The sequence below is a fragment of the Ascidiella aspersa genome, chromosome 8, assembly GCF_963924565.1.
Source record: "Ascidiella aspersa chromosome 8, kaAscAspe10.2, whole genome shotgun sequence".
Classification (NCBI taxonomy): Eukaryota; Metazoa; Chordata; class Ascidiacea; order Phlebobranchia; family Ascidiidae; genus Ascidiella; species Ascidiella aspersa.
In genome coordinates, this window is record NC_139454.1 from 26,466,870 (window position 1) to 26,485,455 (window position 18,586).

General features: G+C 38.0%; 1 protein-coding gene across 9 annotated transcripts in view; it reads right to left on the reverse strand.

Annotated features, from left to right (window-relative positions):
• LOC146137122 (potassium voltage-gated channel subfamily KQT member 1-like) overlaps window positions 1-14,964 on the reverse strand; it is a 31,388-nt gene extending 16,424 nt beyond the window's left edge. For 5 of the 9 annotated variants that reach the window (XM_083396036.1, XM_083396037.1, XM_083396034.1 and 2 more), the window contains exons 1-2: window positions 1,659-4,673; window positions 1,376-1,447 (exon numbers count right to left, since the gene is read on the reverse strand). In XM_083396036.1, the coding sequence (XP_083252162.1) occupies window positions 1,376-1,447; window positions 1,659-2,203 (617 nt within the window). In that variant the 5' untranslated portion in view covers window positions 2,204-4,673. Of the gene's footprint in view, window positions 1-1,375; window positions 1,448-1,658; window positions 4,674-11,457; window positions 11,667-11,978; window positions 12,084-14,824 lie in introns of those variants that run through there. The other 4 variants (XM_083396040.1, XM_083396039.1, XM_083396038.1 and 1 more) reach the window with 2 other exon arrangements.
• Window positions 14,965-18,586: the final 3,622 nt, after the last annotated feature.

Here is an 18,586-nt window from a genome sequence, read left to right on the forward strand (position 1 = left end):
GCGCACGTGTAAAAAAGGTTTGCTACAATGCAATAAAGCGGTTGAAATAACATCACTAATCACAAGCAAAAAAACGACAAAAAGTTGTAAAACTTGGGAGTTTTAATAAGGTTTTCAACGTCAATAATATCCCGAGCCAAGGGGTCAAATAAGTTCAGTGAGCATTTGGTCACTCACGATGCTGCACGGTGTCGGATTAAGGTTGTTTTGTTGGTTGTTGAAACAATAAACTGAACGGAAGGTAACTTGAGATGGTTGTTTGGGGAGGATCGTACAAGACGCTCTCAATGAAGCTAGAACTCGATATATTTACACGGAAGCTGATCACCCGGTCAATTGTGTTTGTCGCTTTGTACTTACAAAACGTCAACGCGCTGATTGGTGTTATCAGGATACTTTAAAGTAGCCTTTTAACACTTTAAAGTAGCCTTTTAACTGTAAGAAATAGAACTTATTTTACACGATTGGTTTGACTTTGCCATTTCTATTTTACCAAGCCCTCAAACTCTTATAAATTATTTTTAGGTAGCTGTAGTGTTTTCCTATTAAACCTTTTTTTCTGAAATTTCCAGCAGGTTGTGTGCTACAAAAGCAAACAAAAAGAAAAAGCAAGTCTATTTCTCGTAAAAGTCAGGTTTGACAAACAGTTCGGGGATTGGGGTAAAAAAGCACCAAAAATGTCAGAAAATTTGTCAAATGAAAAACGCAAAACGTTTTGTATTTTTGGAGCATAATGGTTGAAGGATTTAGTTCGATACATATAGAAATTAATATTTCTACTATACGTTTCACATGCTATAGTTTTTTAAATTCTTAACTTGCAATTTTTACCGCTTAAACCTTAAAGTGTCACAAGCAGTAATATGTTTGCCACAAAGAGTAGGTCGGGCGTGTTGTGCGGGAAAAGCTACTTCCCAGCAACATTACGACGCTTCAAGTGTGGAGGTAAATACCGACTAACCCCGGGCTTATACACACCAGCTTGTGATGCTTACAGGATTAACTTGCTTTGCTACAAAACAAGAAAGCCACGTGGAACTGCACGTTCTTACAAGGTCACGCCAAGGTCGACTCAATAACTGACAGCTTAAAAATCAACTGTGAAAGCTCAAAATAAAACAGTTTCAACATGACAGAATTATATGTCAAGTTTGTGTGATTCCGATTCACAAGCTATTAAGTAGCAAATTAGATACTTGTTTTAAAAAATAGACCGTTTAACAATTTTAGTAAAAGTGTTACTTTGTTTTACATTTAGGCTGTTTTAAGGTATCTCAAGTTTAAGAGATTCTGATTTCCAAGTTGTTCCTTGTAAACACTAAACCCCTGATGTGATCCCTGGGTGGGATTCGATCTAACGACTCTCGGAACTTACGTGCTGAAGTGGTAGAGCATTTGCCATCCACGAGGTTGGTCGAAAAAGTGGAAGAACATCGCCTGAACCCGTCTGCAACAATGCATCGCGTCACTATATTGTGACGTAGTGTGAAGTAAGCACTGAGTCGATAATTAGATGCAAGGAACTTTAAAAACTTGAGATTCGAAAGTGGGTTTGTAAAATGTCTACTTCAAAGATGAAAGGAAATCTTATTAAATTACAAGTCAGAGTAAATAAAATCGATTTCGAGAAAGTGAAGTTAAATTTAAATGAAGTTTACCTAAACCCGGGTGAAAAGTACCTATAAGAGTGGAACTTTTTAGCTTTCATCAGAGGTTGGATCGGCTTTCCGAGCAAAGTTGTTCGCTGGAAATCCCCTTCGTCGATCCACGACCCCGCTCGAGGGAAAGCCCCTGATCGCTTCCGGCCCCCGCCGTGCAGGGGGGACATATCCGGGGGTGCAAGCTCGTACACCCCCTCGTACTGCGACCCCTCGCAAACCGGGGACAGCGGCGTCGCGTTCTGTGACGTCATAGTCCGTTTGAATAGCACTGCGGTTCGTCGCTGCGTGCTCTGTACGTCTGTGGGGAGGGGGGGAACTTGGAAGGAGATCTCGCGGCATTCGTCGATATTCTGCGGGGGAAAGAGCTCGGGATCGCCGCAGAAAGCTGCTTCGTGGCTCGGGCTCAAGTTGAACTCGAACTTTGTGCTGGGGGTGCTCCGCATGGAGCCAGGGGAGAGGGGAGACTCCAGGGAGAAAAGCAGGTTCTGCTTCTCGATGACGCTAGAGGGAAATGCAGGGGGGCGCGACTTGATACGCTTCATCGCGCATAGGGGTCAGGGGTCAGAAAAATTCAACCTAACGTAGCCCTGTTACGTCATTCTTAAGTTTAGCTGGAGTTTGGAAGAAGGAAAGTTATTGAAGATTATTCAAATTTGGTCGACTTTCGGTTGTTTTCACAAAAAATACCAACACTTGAACATAATTTGTTTTATTCACAACCTTGCTGGAGGAGTCCTACACTAAAAATTCAGTTAAACTCCATCTTCAAAGTTCTACAAATCTTTACTGAACTGTTATTCTTGTAAACTTTAAACTTTGAAGTAATTTCTTCACTCTTTGCTCAAAAACTGACAAAGTATTCGTCGAACTATTGAATAAACTGTAACAATGAGATAGTTCTTAATCCAACAAACATGCATTGTTAGCCATCAATACAACAATGACCAGAATGGTTTGGAAGGCAAAGTAGAACGTGAATACAACAAATTCTTGTGAAACATAACGAGAACAATTGTATCTAGAAAGTAGGTGTATTGCATTTCAACACAATTACTGGTTGAACTGTAAATGTACGTACATTTTTGAATTGTTTTAATGATGCCTACATGGATAAACACATACGGGGGAAAGTTTATCTATGTCGACATATTGTACAGCTCATTTATTTATTAACATGAAGGCATTTCAAACTAAAACGAGTTCTTAAAACTAAGAAGCAAACCACAAAAATATAAATAAATGTGAGAGAATGTTCAAGTGCAGGGAACATATTTAAACGCATAACTCGGCCGTGTTTGGCGAAACCGTGTGAATAGTGAACACATCGTAAAGAGTAATCCATAATTTAAAGCCACTTAGTTTTATTGCCATTTCTAGACTGGAAGCAATATTTTATGGTTTAACAAAGTTCCCGAGCCGCCATAAATTTCCACTTGAAGTGAAGGAAACCGTAAATTGTGGTTCTTTCGTTTAAAGCTAATCGTTTGTGTTCCCACTTGTCAGATGGCTGCGGTGAATTCGATTAGGCCGTCCATAAATGGCATATCTCTGCCCAACGACAAAATAACGTTACATCGATCGAGCGTTGGACGAGATTAAAAACCCGAGGCGAAAATAAATTCCCTGCGAACGTATTCCGCTGAATCACCGCGATTTTACAACTGAACTCGAACCAACCAAAATATTCGGGCGATTTCACCAAACTTTAGCTTTCCAGGTAGTTGGGAATCAAAAGTTTGACTTTATTCCATAAGGCAACTAAATAAGATCACAAAAAAGCAAAACCTTAGGGGAAAGCACTTGTTGCTTGTGTTGATAACAAAAGGTTAAATTTGCACTTGGGTGCCACTTAATTATATCTGGTTAATGGCTGAAGGTTCAAGTCAGACTAGTAGGAATAGCCTGATAGAAGTAGATAGGGATCATTTTGTTAACGGTTCCAAAATCTTTTGGGTTAAAATTAATAAAGAGATATTCGGAATTTGATTTTTAATATATACGGGCTTTGGTATTCCTACGACGTATCTGATTAGGATTTTCATTTTACACAAATGAAATATAGAAGGCTAAATAATTTTTCAAATTGCTTCAAGAGATTTTTTGTGTAAAAATCGTTTCTGTTACGTTATTCCAACACAAATAAGGCAGAAACAAGTATTGACCGACAGTTCTTGCAGTTGTTTTGGAAACATTCCACCGACAACTCTTGGTTAAAGCAAAGTTCGACAGAAACCTGCACGAATTCTTGCGGCTCATTCAAGCTGCAAAGTCGCTCGTTCGCTTAAATCCTTTCATTTTGCCTCAAAAACTACACTTGCTTCTGCTCAAGCCACTTCACCCTGCTTAGGCTATTTTACTGAGGTGTAGTTCAGTTTTATTCAGTGTTAACTATTTTAGCTTCAGAACAACAACAAAAATAAAACAAACACGGCACAGTGTTTCAAGTATCAGAACAATTATAACCCGTATTTATTACACGGCCATGTAAGAGGAAAACATCATTTGATAATCACTGCGTTAAAATGTCGATTAAAGTCCCAAAGAATGCATTTGCAGAAAGAAATGTTAGATTTTAAAATAAAAAAATCGCGGCTCACAGTTCGACAACCACTGGTTTAAGCAAACAACTTTATTTCGCTAACCTGGAAATATTCAGGTGAAAAAACACCTCGAAACAAACAAGCATAGTGACAAGTGTTCAACTAAAACTGCCCCGAACTGTCGATTATTCGCAACAAGTTAAATTGCGCGCGTCAAGCAAGCCTCTGCCGCGCTCGCCACATCCCTATGACGAAACAATAAACAAACGCGCGACGCCGATTGTCAGGTCGCCTTTTTCTCTTTCTGCGTTGGACGAAATTGTAAGCCAGTAGTAGAACGAGAATGAGAAGTGAACTTTGCAAAGCGCCTTTTCGCCTATCTAGTAATCCCTGCCCGGTTAATATAATTTTGATTTGATTTTCTTGTAATTTTTACCAAGTTATAGTAAAAGTGCAGCTTTAATCAGATATATCATTGTTTTTTCAAGCCTTACAATTTCCTGAAGGTAGACACCTACAAGCCTTATATTAATCGTTTTTACCTTTTCGTCGGGTTTCTTAAATAAAATGTTTATGACAACCATTCTCTAATTTATTTTGGTGATCAGTTTTGTAGTTTGTAAAAATTAAACAGTCGTAAAACCAACTTCGTAGATAATTGAAACGCTGTGTATGTAGGGCATTTACAACAATAAGTTTAAAAGAAATATTCTTTGTTCAACTTTTTTTTCATAAAAAAACATTAAAAAAAATATTAAGAAACTAATAATGCTGCTTTTGTACGGAGGAGTAGATTTCTGTTCATGTTAAGGATTTGTATTTATACTTCAATAAACAGTGCAAGTATTCATATCGTACTCATACAAATTGTGAAATGCTTCGTATAAAAGTAAATGCTTCCTATGAAAATAACTTGTATTGTAACTTTGAATTTGATAAAGCAGCCAAAAAAAACTTTCCTTTACAAATGCAATTAGTGCCGAAGCAAGCATCAATAAATTACGGTGGCCAGGACCGAGGTTTGCCTTCAGCAGACGACACGCCCAATGAGAAGTGATCAATATAAGCATGAATACACTGCAAGTTAATGCAAGATAATGCTAGCTGACAGCTGACAGCTCACGCAAATAGTGAATAATATTAAGTTCATTCGCTGGTAACTACTAAAATGTTTATGAACTGATTATAACAATTCTTTGCAAACAAAAAAAATAATGCAAACAAATTAAATTTTGCTTCTAGTAGATATAATAGGGGAATATTATATTTAACGTGGACACAGTGGCTAAAAATGGCAAATATTATTTTTTTATTTTTAACCTAATGACTTATAAAAAACTTTGTCACTAAATAGTATCATTCATTATTAATTACGTTATATAATAACTATTAGGTCAAACGAACTTGGGGATTTAAAAATTATAACGTTTCTCTTCAAACGAAGTGACTGAATAAGGAAAAGAAAATTCGAATTCTTTTTTATTTCTGCTAAACTTCTCTTGCATAATCACAACAAAAACGCGTCAGTATAGGAATATTCCTGCTCATAAAGCTATAATTATTCCTTATGATTATTCTATACATTGTTTATGTGTTGACTCCACGGCAAAGTTAAATAAAGAATCTGTTGAACAAAGAGAGAAAAAAATGTTGTACGTTTGTTTGGAAGCAAGGCGACAAAGTGCTTGACACTTCCACAAAGGAGCCATAGTTTTACGGCTCGACATTTCTCAATAAAACGACGTTTTTCGCCAAACCGGGCCTCGTGAAAGCCCACTCGATCTTTCACTGCTTGTAAAACCTTGAAACGCCAATCACGGTCGACATTTGCACAAGCGCAGCAGAAACGTGTAAAACTAGCTCATTGTAGCGGATTCCACACAGCTTTCAATTTTTATTTTGTTTGAGGGAAAATGGGCCCCATTCAAGTTGATTTCAAATTACTCCAACTTTAGCTTAGTTATTTCTAACACAAAAATTTTGGTAAGGTAAAGGATCAACATGTATTACGTAGTCCTAGTTTGTTCTGAAACCCTTTTATTACGGTTTGGTTTGGATTCATAACTCTCACAAACTGTGGTTAATAATTTCCTCACCTCACCTCACAAACGACAGCAACTATATTTAAACGAGACTTTTACGCGTCTGTTAACTTTACTCGCCCAGAGCGACTTATATAAGAGATTGTACTTTGATGTAGCGTAAGGTGCAGGAATTATATTTAGCTTATGAATATATTCTGCACTCAATATAATCGCGTTTCGTTTATCTCGCTTTTCTACCTGAACCCTGGTTAACCAAGAATACAACAAGCAAGTCCGCAAACCGATTGAAATCAACCTATATTTACAACAAGTAAAACTCTTAACGACATATTGTTTTAAAAAGCACGGTTGTGCGAGAGCTTGTCAAGATTTTAACACAATACAATCTGTCTTTATATAGTGGCAACTGATTTTGATATTTAGAATTAGACAAATGCGGATTTCAACAAAGATATTTACAACAATGCACCGCCTGGATTCTTGTAAACAAACCTTTTAACTAGTAAACAAATAAGACAACGTACGAACTCGATTCAGTTGAACTTCCAGTTTTTCAGCCTAAACTGTATCAGCACAACCGGGTTTTTAAGGTGTTTTGGAGAACCCAACGTCCCTCAAAATTTAACAACACTATCTCAAATATATTTCTCTAACTGTGGATGTTTCTACATCTTAGATAAAATATTTGCGGTCTCTTAAAACGTCAAGCGGTCAGCAAACTTAAGCCTTCCTAAAGCGCCGAGTACAACTTTGCCTTGTGCGTTTTTTTGCAAGTTAAGCTCAGCTGGCTTGCTTCGCATTGCAACAATCAAAAGTTGTGTGTTCCAGAGAAGCCATGAATTATGCAGAAGAGATCAACTTAAAGAATCGCATCAAAACTATCGCTTTAAGCTATAATGCTTGGGGTTTCAGTTAGACGTAGAATGAATATCAAAGCCCAAACAAAGTAGGAAGCATTTTGAATGTTTCGAACATACTTTTTTCTAATATTAAGAGATAAGAGAAATTCGAAACGTTCAAATGCTTCTACTTCTATAAATGCTTTGATATTCATTCTATATATCGCTCACAACTTCGATGGCTGGCATTGGCCAGTCAGCAAGGCGAAAGTATTTAGGCGAGACAACAACAGAACATTATGCTTTATTATTATGTCGAGATTTGCAATGGCCACTCTCCTCCCAGCAAACGCCCACACAATGCACAAATACAAACTTTTTACGATTTGCAAAATTCAAGCTTCCTATTGAGCTGTCAGTGCGGAGGAAAGGTATAACCACAGACTTAAGCTTGATTCTGTGCAGTTCAGTTTTGTGCTCGTGTTTGGGCGAAAGTGCACAGAGCATCTGGAACCACTGTGGCGCTAACGTGCGGACACTCACAAGAACATTTGCTTGGCGTATGAATATCAAAGCCCGTATGGAAGTGGGTGGCATTTTGCACGCCTCGAATAAATCTTTAGTTATTTTCCAACTTTCTTGACAGTGACAAATATTTCGCGGCATACTTTCCACAAAACACTCTCATAAAGTAACAATTGCCCTTAAAGTCAGGACAATAGGTAAAAAATGTAGGCGTTATTATCAGTTTTCTATTCAGTGCATTCAAGCGTCGTATGCTTTTGTAATTGAACCAACTTTTTTCGACATTAACAAGTTCCGCGGAACACTTGATCTCTCGCACACAACAGAGTTTGAGGGAATCTGCCTGAACCAAGAGGGAAAAATACAGTTTTCTGATTTAAGTCAAATATATTTCAAACGAACATAACAATAAGTGGATTAAACGTTCCACGATGTAAGGTTGAGCGTTGGACCAAAGCAGTTATTATTTGTCTCTGACGGGAAACTGAAATGAAGGCGGCCGATGTGATTGAAATATTCTCATCATATCGAGACAAAATTGCCCTTGAGCTAAATTCGCTAATAGCCCACTTAAGTAGCTTTGTGCTATAAATATATACAAGGTGCTGCGATTGGAAGCAAAGATAGTTGCCAAGCTTGTAAATACTTCATCGCCGGGAAATTTTGGAACTTACAAGTGATTCAGACGAAAGTGAAAAACAACATCCAAACTCAATAATCAGTAAATGTGGTTAGCTATCGGTTAGAACCATAGAGTGGCTTGTACATGTTAACATGTGCCTAATCATAATAAAACGGTGCGCAAATTCACACACACGCGACATCCCAACATTGTTTGGCTAACAACCCACTTGACATTTGCAGCAGATCTCATGTTTGCACCAGCACCAACATTCGAATGTAAACTGGAAGCCTGAAGAGATGTGACGTGATTATTGCGACTTGAGCGGGAAAGAGGATTCGATGAGGCGCGGAATAATTCATGGCGGCGCTTGTAAACGTCGGCAAACTGTCAGGAGCTTCAAAGCTTGCTTTTAACGAGGGGAGGTGGAAATGTATTGCGTCGATGAAATGTGGAACCAACATCAAACACTTCTCGGGATAAAATAAGGCGGAAAGCTGTAAATATTCATCAAAGTGCTCAGCGGACGATGGATTAGTATTCTCAATCATTCAATGACGCCTTCCAAACATTCCGTTGGATGCAAAATAAATTTCTTGTTTAGATAAATATGTCATAAATACTGCGACGCGCATTTACACAAGTGTAGTGATGTCACATAGGCGCGCATAATGATGTCATACAAACGATTGATGACATCATAGACTACATGGCGATGCCATAGATTCGGGTGGTAAAATAGCGTAGCTTGTAATAAGAATATCAAAGCCCATACAGAAGTAGTATCATTTTGAACTTTTCGAATAACTCTTTATTTATTTTCAACATGTTGAAGCCGGATGTGTACAATGCGATACAGTTAGCAAGAGTTAAAAATATTAAACAGAAGACTAAATGGTAATATGCAAAGGAACATACTGCCAGAATCTTATTGCTGAGATCCAGTAAAACACATATCAAGTCATCACCGGATCGGGAACGCGTTAACAGGTTGAACTTTGCAAGCTTTGAGGTCCAAACTTCGCTTGGTATTCTAAAAACATTCTACGTCTAACAAATCAAGTTCAACCCCAGCCACAAATAAAATAAAAACTGCCCAGTCCTCATCCTACTAACGTAAGTAGTAAAAGTGAAAAAAATGCAATAGCAAAACATTTACTTTAAAATACAACAAGCCTAAGTTTCAAGCCTCACACCTTCCCTGTCGTCTACATTTTCCTCAAACGTGCAACCTGTTAGCGAAGTGAGTGGGTCGCGAGTAAATGTGTCACCCCCACACTGAGATCCAATCTTCCCTTGTAATCGCGACACGCAAAAGTACTTTAGGTGACGTCGAACTTCGCGCCAATCTAAACTTCAAAGCTGGTTGGGAGAAATGCAGCTGAACTTTAGCGAACCTGGTTCCGGGGTTTTAAACCAGTCGAGATTCAAAATAAACAGTAAAGGTTGAGGAGATGTTTAGCTCAACTGCAGAATTCTACGTTTTAAATCAAGATGTTTTTTCTTATACTTTTGTGTTTCTTTTTTTTTGTTTGTTGGAGAAGGCAAGCATCTTTAAAAACGAACAAAAGTATTATTATTTGACTGGTTTGCTTGAAAAGTGCAACAACGAAAATCAGTCAGCAAGGTGATAAAACTTACCCCATAAAAAATGCATTTCGCCAAGCCAGTGGCATCATCAGGTTTTCTACACAAAAATACTTCAGTATAAGTAAATTTATTCAACTTTATAGGAAAATTAATTATGCCATTTATCTGGCAAAATGCATATTTTACATTAAAGTTTTTACACTTTGCTGAATTATTTTGGTTCGAAGTGGTTTTATTTCTAAAGCCATCTAGTAAAATTTTAGAACTTTTACCGTCGGCTTTTTGTGTTCTGTTGCAGTAATAAAGTGTTTCGATGTTATTTAACATTGATTCATTTCTGAATTCCCACATTGAGGGACAAAAGAATAGCTGCTGTGATGTCACAAAGGAAGCAAATTAAGAAAATCTTGTAAAACCCCAATAAGCTATTCGGGTCAATTCAAGCGTGAAATGAAATATGATCAGGTCCTTTCAATATTTCAAAAAACATCAGGAAACAAATAAAACGCAAAGAAATCGAATAATACAATTTGAAACAGCCCAAGACTTCAAAAGTTGCCACATTTTACCAACACCACGTGGCGAAATTTCAAACCAAACATATCCGCTTGGTGTCGCAAAGTTGTTGATAATCACGGCCAGAGTTGGTTTTAAGAAAAAGCTTGAGAGACTTGCTTTTACCAAATGCGATGCTGGCTTGGCATAATAGTGCTTCCATTTATTTTGTTCTTTCAACCGTTTGTCGATTAATCAAATAATGTTGCTTCAATCCCATCTCTGGTTGTTTACTGACATCAAGTGGTTATTCAAACACTATGTTAAAGACCACAAAAAGTCGCTAAAGAATAACTTTAAGGAAAATAATAACAAATTAAAGACATCCTCAAAGCATATAATTTAAAATGCCTCATTTGCGAAGCATAGATAGATGGAGATAGTTCGAAGCAGATTTTTCGTTGTTCAAATTATTGCCGCAAAATATCAACGCATCAACCCTTTTTTTGTTTACTAAAAAATTAGTAATATTGCCAATCTGTTGGCTTAAATCATAAAACTCGTACTTTGAAAAGCGCAGAAACGAGCTAATAACAGATATACTCCTTACAGCTGCATGTAAAATTAGTAAACTTGTTCCTTAAATTCGTAAAGCGGATCTAAAGAGAGCGCACGGCTGTACAACCGGGTTTACTGTGTACACCCAAGTACACCAAAGTGTATAACAGGTCAAAGCTAGGGTATGCAACTAACAAAAGGTTTGCAAAGGATAAAAATAAGGTAAATATTATCACATGTGACAACTATGACAGCATGACTTTTGTTCTTGTGTTAACCTATGTGCAATTGAAAGTAGAACAGTAATGATCCAATGCTCTATAGAGCAGGCGCTCCTGAAGTTTTTGTAACGCAGGCCGCTAAAACATTGTTTTATGGACCCCCCCCCCAATAGCGCAGAATTTGTCCACGACCATTTACAGAGATTTCCAAAGCAGGGGGTACTGGGGTCCGTGAGCTAGTGTTAGGGGGTCCATGAATCGATAATGTTTGCAAATGGCCATTCCACAAACAACTACAAACACCGATTACCCTGCTTTACCAAGATGTGATCCGCTCCAAGCGTAACAACAAACGTCTTACGTGATGACGTGGTATACGATGGAGCAGAACTGGAAGTTTGGTCGCTCGAGAAAGTTGAAGATGCAGATCTTGAGGATGCGGAGTCTGGACTTGCGCTTGGATGGGACGGTGAAGTAGATGGGCTTCCCGTGCAAAGACATCTTACGCTTCCTGTACGGGACAGGGGGTGTGTCGGAGGTGTGGCCCCAGGGGGTGGGCACTCGGAGAAGCTGCAACAATAAGTCGTAAGCTGCAGACACAAGAAATTTCAGGGAAATATTTAATAAAGAGCGAAAGATTTTTAAGTCGTGAAATTATCTGTTGGTAACTTAATCACTCCTACCATCATTGAATTACAAACTGTTTTATAATAAAGCAAGGTTGTGCGAAAGTTTGCGAATTTATACAAATTGTTGTTAATAGTATCACAATATAAGTTGTTTTTTCAAGTAGTAATAAAACGTGTGTAGCATTTGTTTCTACTGTTTGTTAAATGTTGAAATTAAACTTAAAAATTGCTTATTGTGTGAAATCCAACTTACGGTTGCGGCGAGAGAAGGTCTCCTACCGCTTCGGATATTGTGCTTTCCTCTCGACGAATCATCGTTTGACACGTCATCAGTATGAGGATGGTCGGAAGTGAGATACTGGAAGTGAACAGGGCTCGAAATTACGGAGGCTTATTGCAGGAGTCGAAATTACAAGGCGGACATATTACAGGGATCGAAATTACAAGGCGGATCTGTTGCAGGGGTTAAAATTACGAGGCGGATTTATTGCAGGGTTTGAAATTACAAGGCGGATTTATTGCAGGGCTCGAAATTACAAGGCGGACATATTACAGGGGTCGAAATTACAAGGCGGACATGTTACAGGGTTTGAAATTAAAAGGCGGATTTATTGCAGGGCTCGAAATTACAAGGCGGACATATTACAGGGCTCGAAATTACAAGGCGGATTTATTGCAGGGCTCAAAATTACAAGGCGGACATGTTACAGGGCTCGAAATTACAAGGCGGAGCTGTTGCAGGGGTCGAAATTACAAGGCGGATCTGTTGCAGGGGTCAAAATTACGAGGCGGATTTATTGCAGGGCTCGAAATTACAAAGCGGATTTATTGCAGGGTTCGAAATTACAAGGCGGATTTATTGTAGGGCTCGAAATTACAAGGCGGATTTATTGCAAGGCTCGAAATTACGAGGCGGATTTATTGCAGGGTTTGAAATTACAAGGCGGATTTATTGCAGGGCTCGAAATTACAAGGCAGGCATGTTACAGGGGTCGAAATTACAAGGCGGATCTGTTACAGTGGCGAAATTACAAGGTGGGCATATTACAGGGTTCGAAATTACAAGGCGGATTTATTGCAGGGCTCAAAATTACAAGGCGGACATGTTACAGGGGTTGAAATAACAAGGCGGATCTGTTACAGGGGTCGAAATTTTATTGCAGGGGCTCGAAATTACGAGGCGGATTTATTGCAGGGTTCGAAATTACAAGGCGGATTTATTGCAGGGCTCGAAATTACGAGGCGGATTTATTGCAGGGTTCGAAATTACAAGGCGGATCTGTTACAGGGGTCGAAATTACGAGGCGGATTTATTGCAGGGCTCGAAATTACAAGGCGGATCTGTTGCAAGGGTCGAAATTACAAGGCGGATTTATTGCAGGGCTCGAAATTACAAGGCGGATTTATTGCAGGGCTCGAAATTACAAGGCGGATTTATTGTAGGGCTCGAAATTACAAGGCGGAAATATTACAAGGGTCGAAAATACAAGGCAGATCTGTTGCAGGGGTCGAAATTACAAGGTGGGCATATTACAAGGGTCGAAATTACAAGGCAGATCTGTTCCTGGGGTCGAAATTACAAGGCGGATGTATTGCAGTGCTCTAAATTACAAGGTGGGCATATTACAGGGTTTGAAATTACAAGGCGGATCTGTTGCAGGGGTTGAAATTACTTTACATAACCCCTTTGACAAGTAAATGAAAAGTTGTTTCAAAAAATGTTTTGCAATTTACTAAACCTGACGTAATTGCAAGTTGTCGTTGCTGAAGTAAAGCAACATTTTGGGCTACATATGGTGGTTAATAAAAGCAAAACTTAACTTAAATTTCGCATATTTTCATTTAAACTATTTTGTTGAACTGACAAAACGATGCTATGTGATCATTTTAAAATATTGCATATCGGAACAAACAAAGAATCGTGCATTCCAGGTGAGAACAATTTAACATAAGAACCTTCTTGTTTGGGTTGAGATTAAGAATGTTGTGAAATAAATTTATATTTAAATTGCTGCTTACTTTAAATGTCAAGAAGCGCCTAAAATATTCATGCGGCGGCAAAATGGCCTTTAAACTTCTAAAATCGATGTTGGGCGAAAATGACACGAGAGTGAATTGTCTCCAACGTCTGCCAGATGCTAAGCTTTTAAAGGCTAAGGTGCGAAGATGTACCCAAATGAAATGCAATCGCCCGAAACCCTTATTGTTAATATTTTGCGAACATGAAAAAAGGGGAATTTGAGTTCAACTTTATATGCGCTTTGTTTCATTGTTACACATTACACAAAAATACAAAAAAGAAAAAAGTAACTTGTCCTTTCCTATGTGAGCCGCTTTATTGAAAAGCTAGTGATTCGCACATTTTCACTTGCCACCGCTTATTTTCACACCGTTGTACAAACTGCGTTAAAAGCACTTAACGTTGAAAGGTTCTTGATGAGCCTGAAGCAATGCGAGGATAAGTGGCAGGATTGTAAATCACAAGAGTTTCTGGTTATAAAGACAAACAACAACAACAGCCGACCACAGCCGGGGAATATGGCTAACTTGCAAATCTCCCGTAAGCCCACCTTAAGCCTACCAAACATAAATAACTATAGGTAACAAGTTAAAGACCTTAACTGTAAACTAAAGCTTTTAGATCTATAATATTGTTTGCTGCAAGGATTTGTAGCTAAGATGAAAAACTAGTATAACCCTCTAAAGTTATCACTTTCCAGGATTAGGTTAGTATTTAAAATCTTAAAGTAATAAATAATTGGTTAAAACTATTTTTCCACCAGAGTTAAAATCTAACCCGTTTAAGTCGTTGTTAAAATTACCAGCTATAAACCTCAAATTTATTTTCGTCAAATTTACCGGAAGTTCAAGAATTGCCTATATTGGAAGAAACCGTAAAACCATTTTTTTAATACGTAATAAGAATATCAAAGCCCATACAGAAGTAGGTATCATTTTGAACGTTTCAAAATAAATAAAGAGTTATTCGAAACGTCCAAAATGATACCTACTTATGTATGGGCTTTGATATTCTTATTACATCTTACTACAACCTCCAACCATTATGCTCCTTAAACAATCTCTAATTATTTTATTTACCGGAAGTGCGCTTGGAAACTGCAAGCTTCGGGGAGTTTCCCTTATGTCGTCATCAATGTCGTCATCATCGAACACCTCAGCAAACGTCACACGTGACATTATTACGTCACGATACACCTCCTATTGTTACGGGACAATCTGCGAACAAATTATTTCATTTATACATAATCAAGAATGCGTTGTGACGTAATAATGACAAAAGTCTGCGCGCCGAAAGGCGAAAAACATGAAATATTTTTTTTTACCGAACTTATATGCACACGATTTCAAAACTCATTAAAAATCCGCTTCTCAATAAAATACAATGAGTTTATGGTTTAACTCAGTTTCTCACAACAAATGCCGAGCATTGAACACTCGGCGTCCGATTGTACTTAATCGCCAACAATTTATTGCAAAACCCTATAAAAAACCTTCCAACAAAGAAGAACAACAAAGTTATACTTTTTATCGAAACCTCTGTATATAAACTGTTGCTACCAAAACCTCTTTATGTTAAGCAACTTTGCTGCCAAGCAACTTGCAAGTCTCACAAATGCCCGCTAATATCTTCCACACAGCAGAAAGTTTGGTGATTGCAAAAGTGTTGTTTCAGGTTTGGGTTCTCACTCTAATCCAACTCACTTCCTCAAACCAACCTTCTAGACTAACGTTTCAACCGCTCGCACACTCGACGTTGTGACGTTACTTTCACACGCGCGATACATGCGTGCTCAACCATGCGTGACGCAACTTGCAAGAGGGTGAGAGTCTGTTGTGACGTAACAAACAACCGCTGTCTAACAATGAAATTATATAACTGTGGCATAAATGGCGCTGTATTTCGTTAAAATAACACCGGATATACTAAGTGTAAAGATAAGGCAACTGCTTGCTGCGATATTTATTAAAAAAAACAAAATATTTGTTTGCTTTTGGTATTCAGATAAAAAATCAGCGAAAATCCTGAATAATTTATATATTTACACATTACACAGTCATATTTTAAGCATAGAAGAAACAACATGAAAGCTGAAAGACTTGTAGATAAAGTTGTGTCAAGTGCGGAATAAATCACCACGTTTGAAAAGGGTTGTTTGAAATGTTCGCACAAAGCGCTTACTTCTAAAGACTTGTGCTTGAAAGACCTTAAGCCTACTAACACCTCACTATAACAACAACAATACAACTTCAAAGCACTCTCCCTTAGCCGAACAAAATTAAATCTAAAGTATTGTGACGTCAGTGTTGAAACAATGTCGTCGCGCGCTATACAAACAATAGCTCCAATGTCCCGCGAAAGTTTGGTTCGGAAATAACTTGCACCGCAAACAAAAGCAACTATTTTCATTATTGACAAGAAAATGTAAATTTAATAAAAAAAAAAAGTAAACTTTAACTTGATTTAAAAACAACGAAAAATTGGTAAACCGACAAACGGTGGCGAATATATTTAATGCATTTCGAGATTTGCTCGAAAATTCTTTCAATATTAAAGCACATTTTTTTCGTCCCCAAAGTTAGGCGATAAATAAAAAGATTGGACGCTTGTATTTCTCTAGTAATGCGCAATAACGACTTAAAAAAACTCAATATAGTCGCTTTCAGTGACGTCATTTTACGCGTAATGACGTCATAAAACACAAAGTTTTGAATAAAGAACAACATAAGTTCAACACCTATAGCAAAACCTGTATTTTACATGTTAACAGCTTTAAATTAAAATAACTTTATCTTGCGAATGCATTTTGCAAATTTATTATTTATTTAACTTTTAAGCAGATTTAAGGCAAAATATACATGATTAACCAACGTTATATGCTCTTAATTTCGAAATAGACGTTTGAGTGAACCACTTAGTTCGCGTTGTCAAAACAAGACGATTACATTCTATCACTCGGCATGTTTTCAAACTGTCGAACGACCAAATAACAGACAGGTATTTTCACCACACAAGAACTGTTAAATGATATATGGGAGCAAATTCTAGCAAAGTTCACTGTTTTGCGTCGAAACATTGTAAAGTGTGTTGGTAGCGTTAAAACAACAACAAAGTAGCTCACAAAGTGTCAGTGATATTTTGGGCCAAAAGTTCGTAAACTTGAACTTGATCTTTACGCCATCGACTTTGCGCGTTTTAATATCACCAAATATCGCTCATTTTTGACACCGAACAAACATTACAAGCCGGTCGCTAATTGATCAAAAATGTAGGTACGCTATCGCCTTGCAAAATCGACATATACTTGGGTGCCTAGAAAGGTGACAATTTAAAGGCGCTCTGATATATGGGAGAAATTCTAAAAACTTCACAGTTTAACGTGGAAACATTATTAAGTGTGTTAGGCGTGTTAACACAACAAAGTATAAAGATGTCAGTGATATTTTCGGGTCAAAAAACAAAGACATAACGTTATTTGGAACATCGCCATATACTTGGCTGTTAACAAAGGCGACATTATGAAGGAATGTCGCATAAGTATACCTGGCTCAATTAAACCAAGCACAGTCACGGTTGAGCGGGCGCTGTGGGCAATTGCTCAAAATCGCATGACGTTTCAAGAGGGTAGGGTGGGGGTGAAATTTCAGCAGAAACCCTGGGTAAGTGAGTGAGGGGGTTTAAGGGTTTCAGGTCTGGGGTTAAATCGAGCCATAGATGAAAGCGTTGAAAGGTGCGTGAGCAAGCCTGCTGAGGAGAAGTCTGCATTAAAACATTCGGCGAGGTTAACTTGCTTAAGTTCACACACCTCAGTGGTTGACCAAGTGTAGCTTCACATTAAGTTCTGCAAACCAAGTTGTTTTAACACAAGATTTCTTATATTTTTCACAACTTGCAACTCCCAAATGTACACGGGTTATAATAATAAGAACAACTTTTTGAGCAAAACGTCTTAGAACTTGCGCCATCTTTCACCTGTTTAAATATTCAACTATACCGTCCCTAACTGCTTCTTAACCCACTGACAAGTAAAAAAAGTTATCCCCTTTCGATTTTATGAACATAACATTCAGGCTCCGCAAGTTTGACCAAATGATTAAACCTCTGTTGCGATTTGTATTTGGGTGAAACTGGCGAGTCCAGGCTGGCCGACTGAACACGAACTTGTTTTCCGCTAAGTGTGACGTCACGCCGAATTCAGGCGAATAAAACCAAGAGGAAATTACCATCCGAGCGTAAATCCACTTTATTGTCGATTATGGAGCTAATTTATACAATTACACAAGCTTGGCAAAACAAGGTTAATTTGCGAGTTATTTAAGGGCGATATTGCTGCGAATAACAACGCTAGTTACAAAGCATTAATTAAGCCTTTCAGCAGTTACTGCTGTTGCAAAGAAATCTTTATTCGATTATGGCATTATTTTGAAAGGCTTTTGATTGAATATAACGTCATACAAGCCCTACCACTGGAATATTCTAGCAACCAGTGTCTCCCTGGATACTTGAACCGATAAAACAAATAAGTAGGATGAATTGCCCAACTGCTGCGTGGCATGATCGCTTGACCGACAGAATTTGGACAGAACCAAAGTACGGCCTGGGGTTAAAATGTTGCCATAATGAACTAAATACCTTTATTAGTACTTACTGAAATATTAGTAAAACTACAAACTTGTGTGTTTCGTTTATAATCAAATCAATAGCGTTCGAAACAACTTTTTATTTATACCCCGCAATCGCCACACCGAACAGTTATCCGTCTTTTTTTAAAAGGTTTGGTGGCCCCTGGTTAAGAACAAAAATTTTTAACCATGGTTTTGGGAAAGTAAGTATCGACCAGA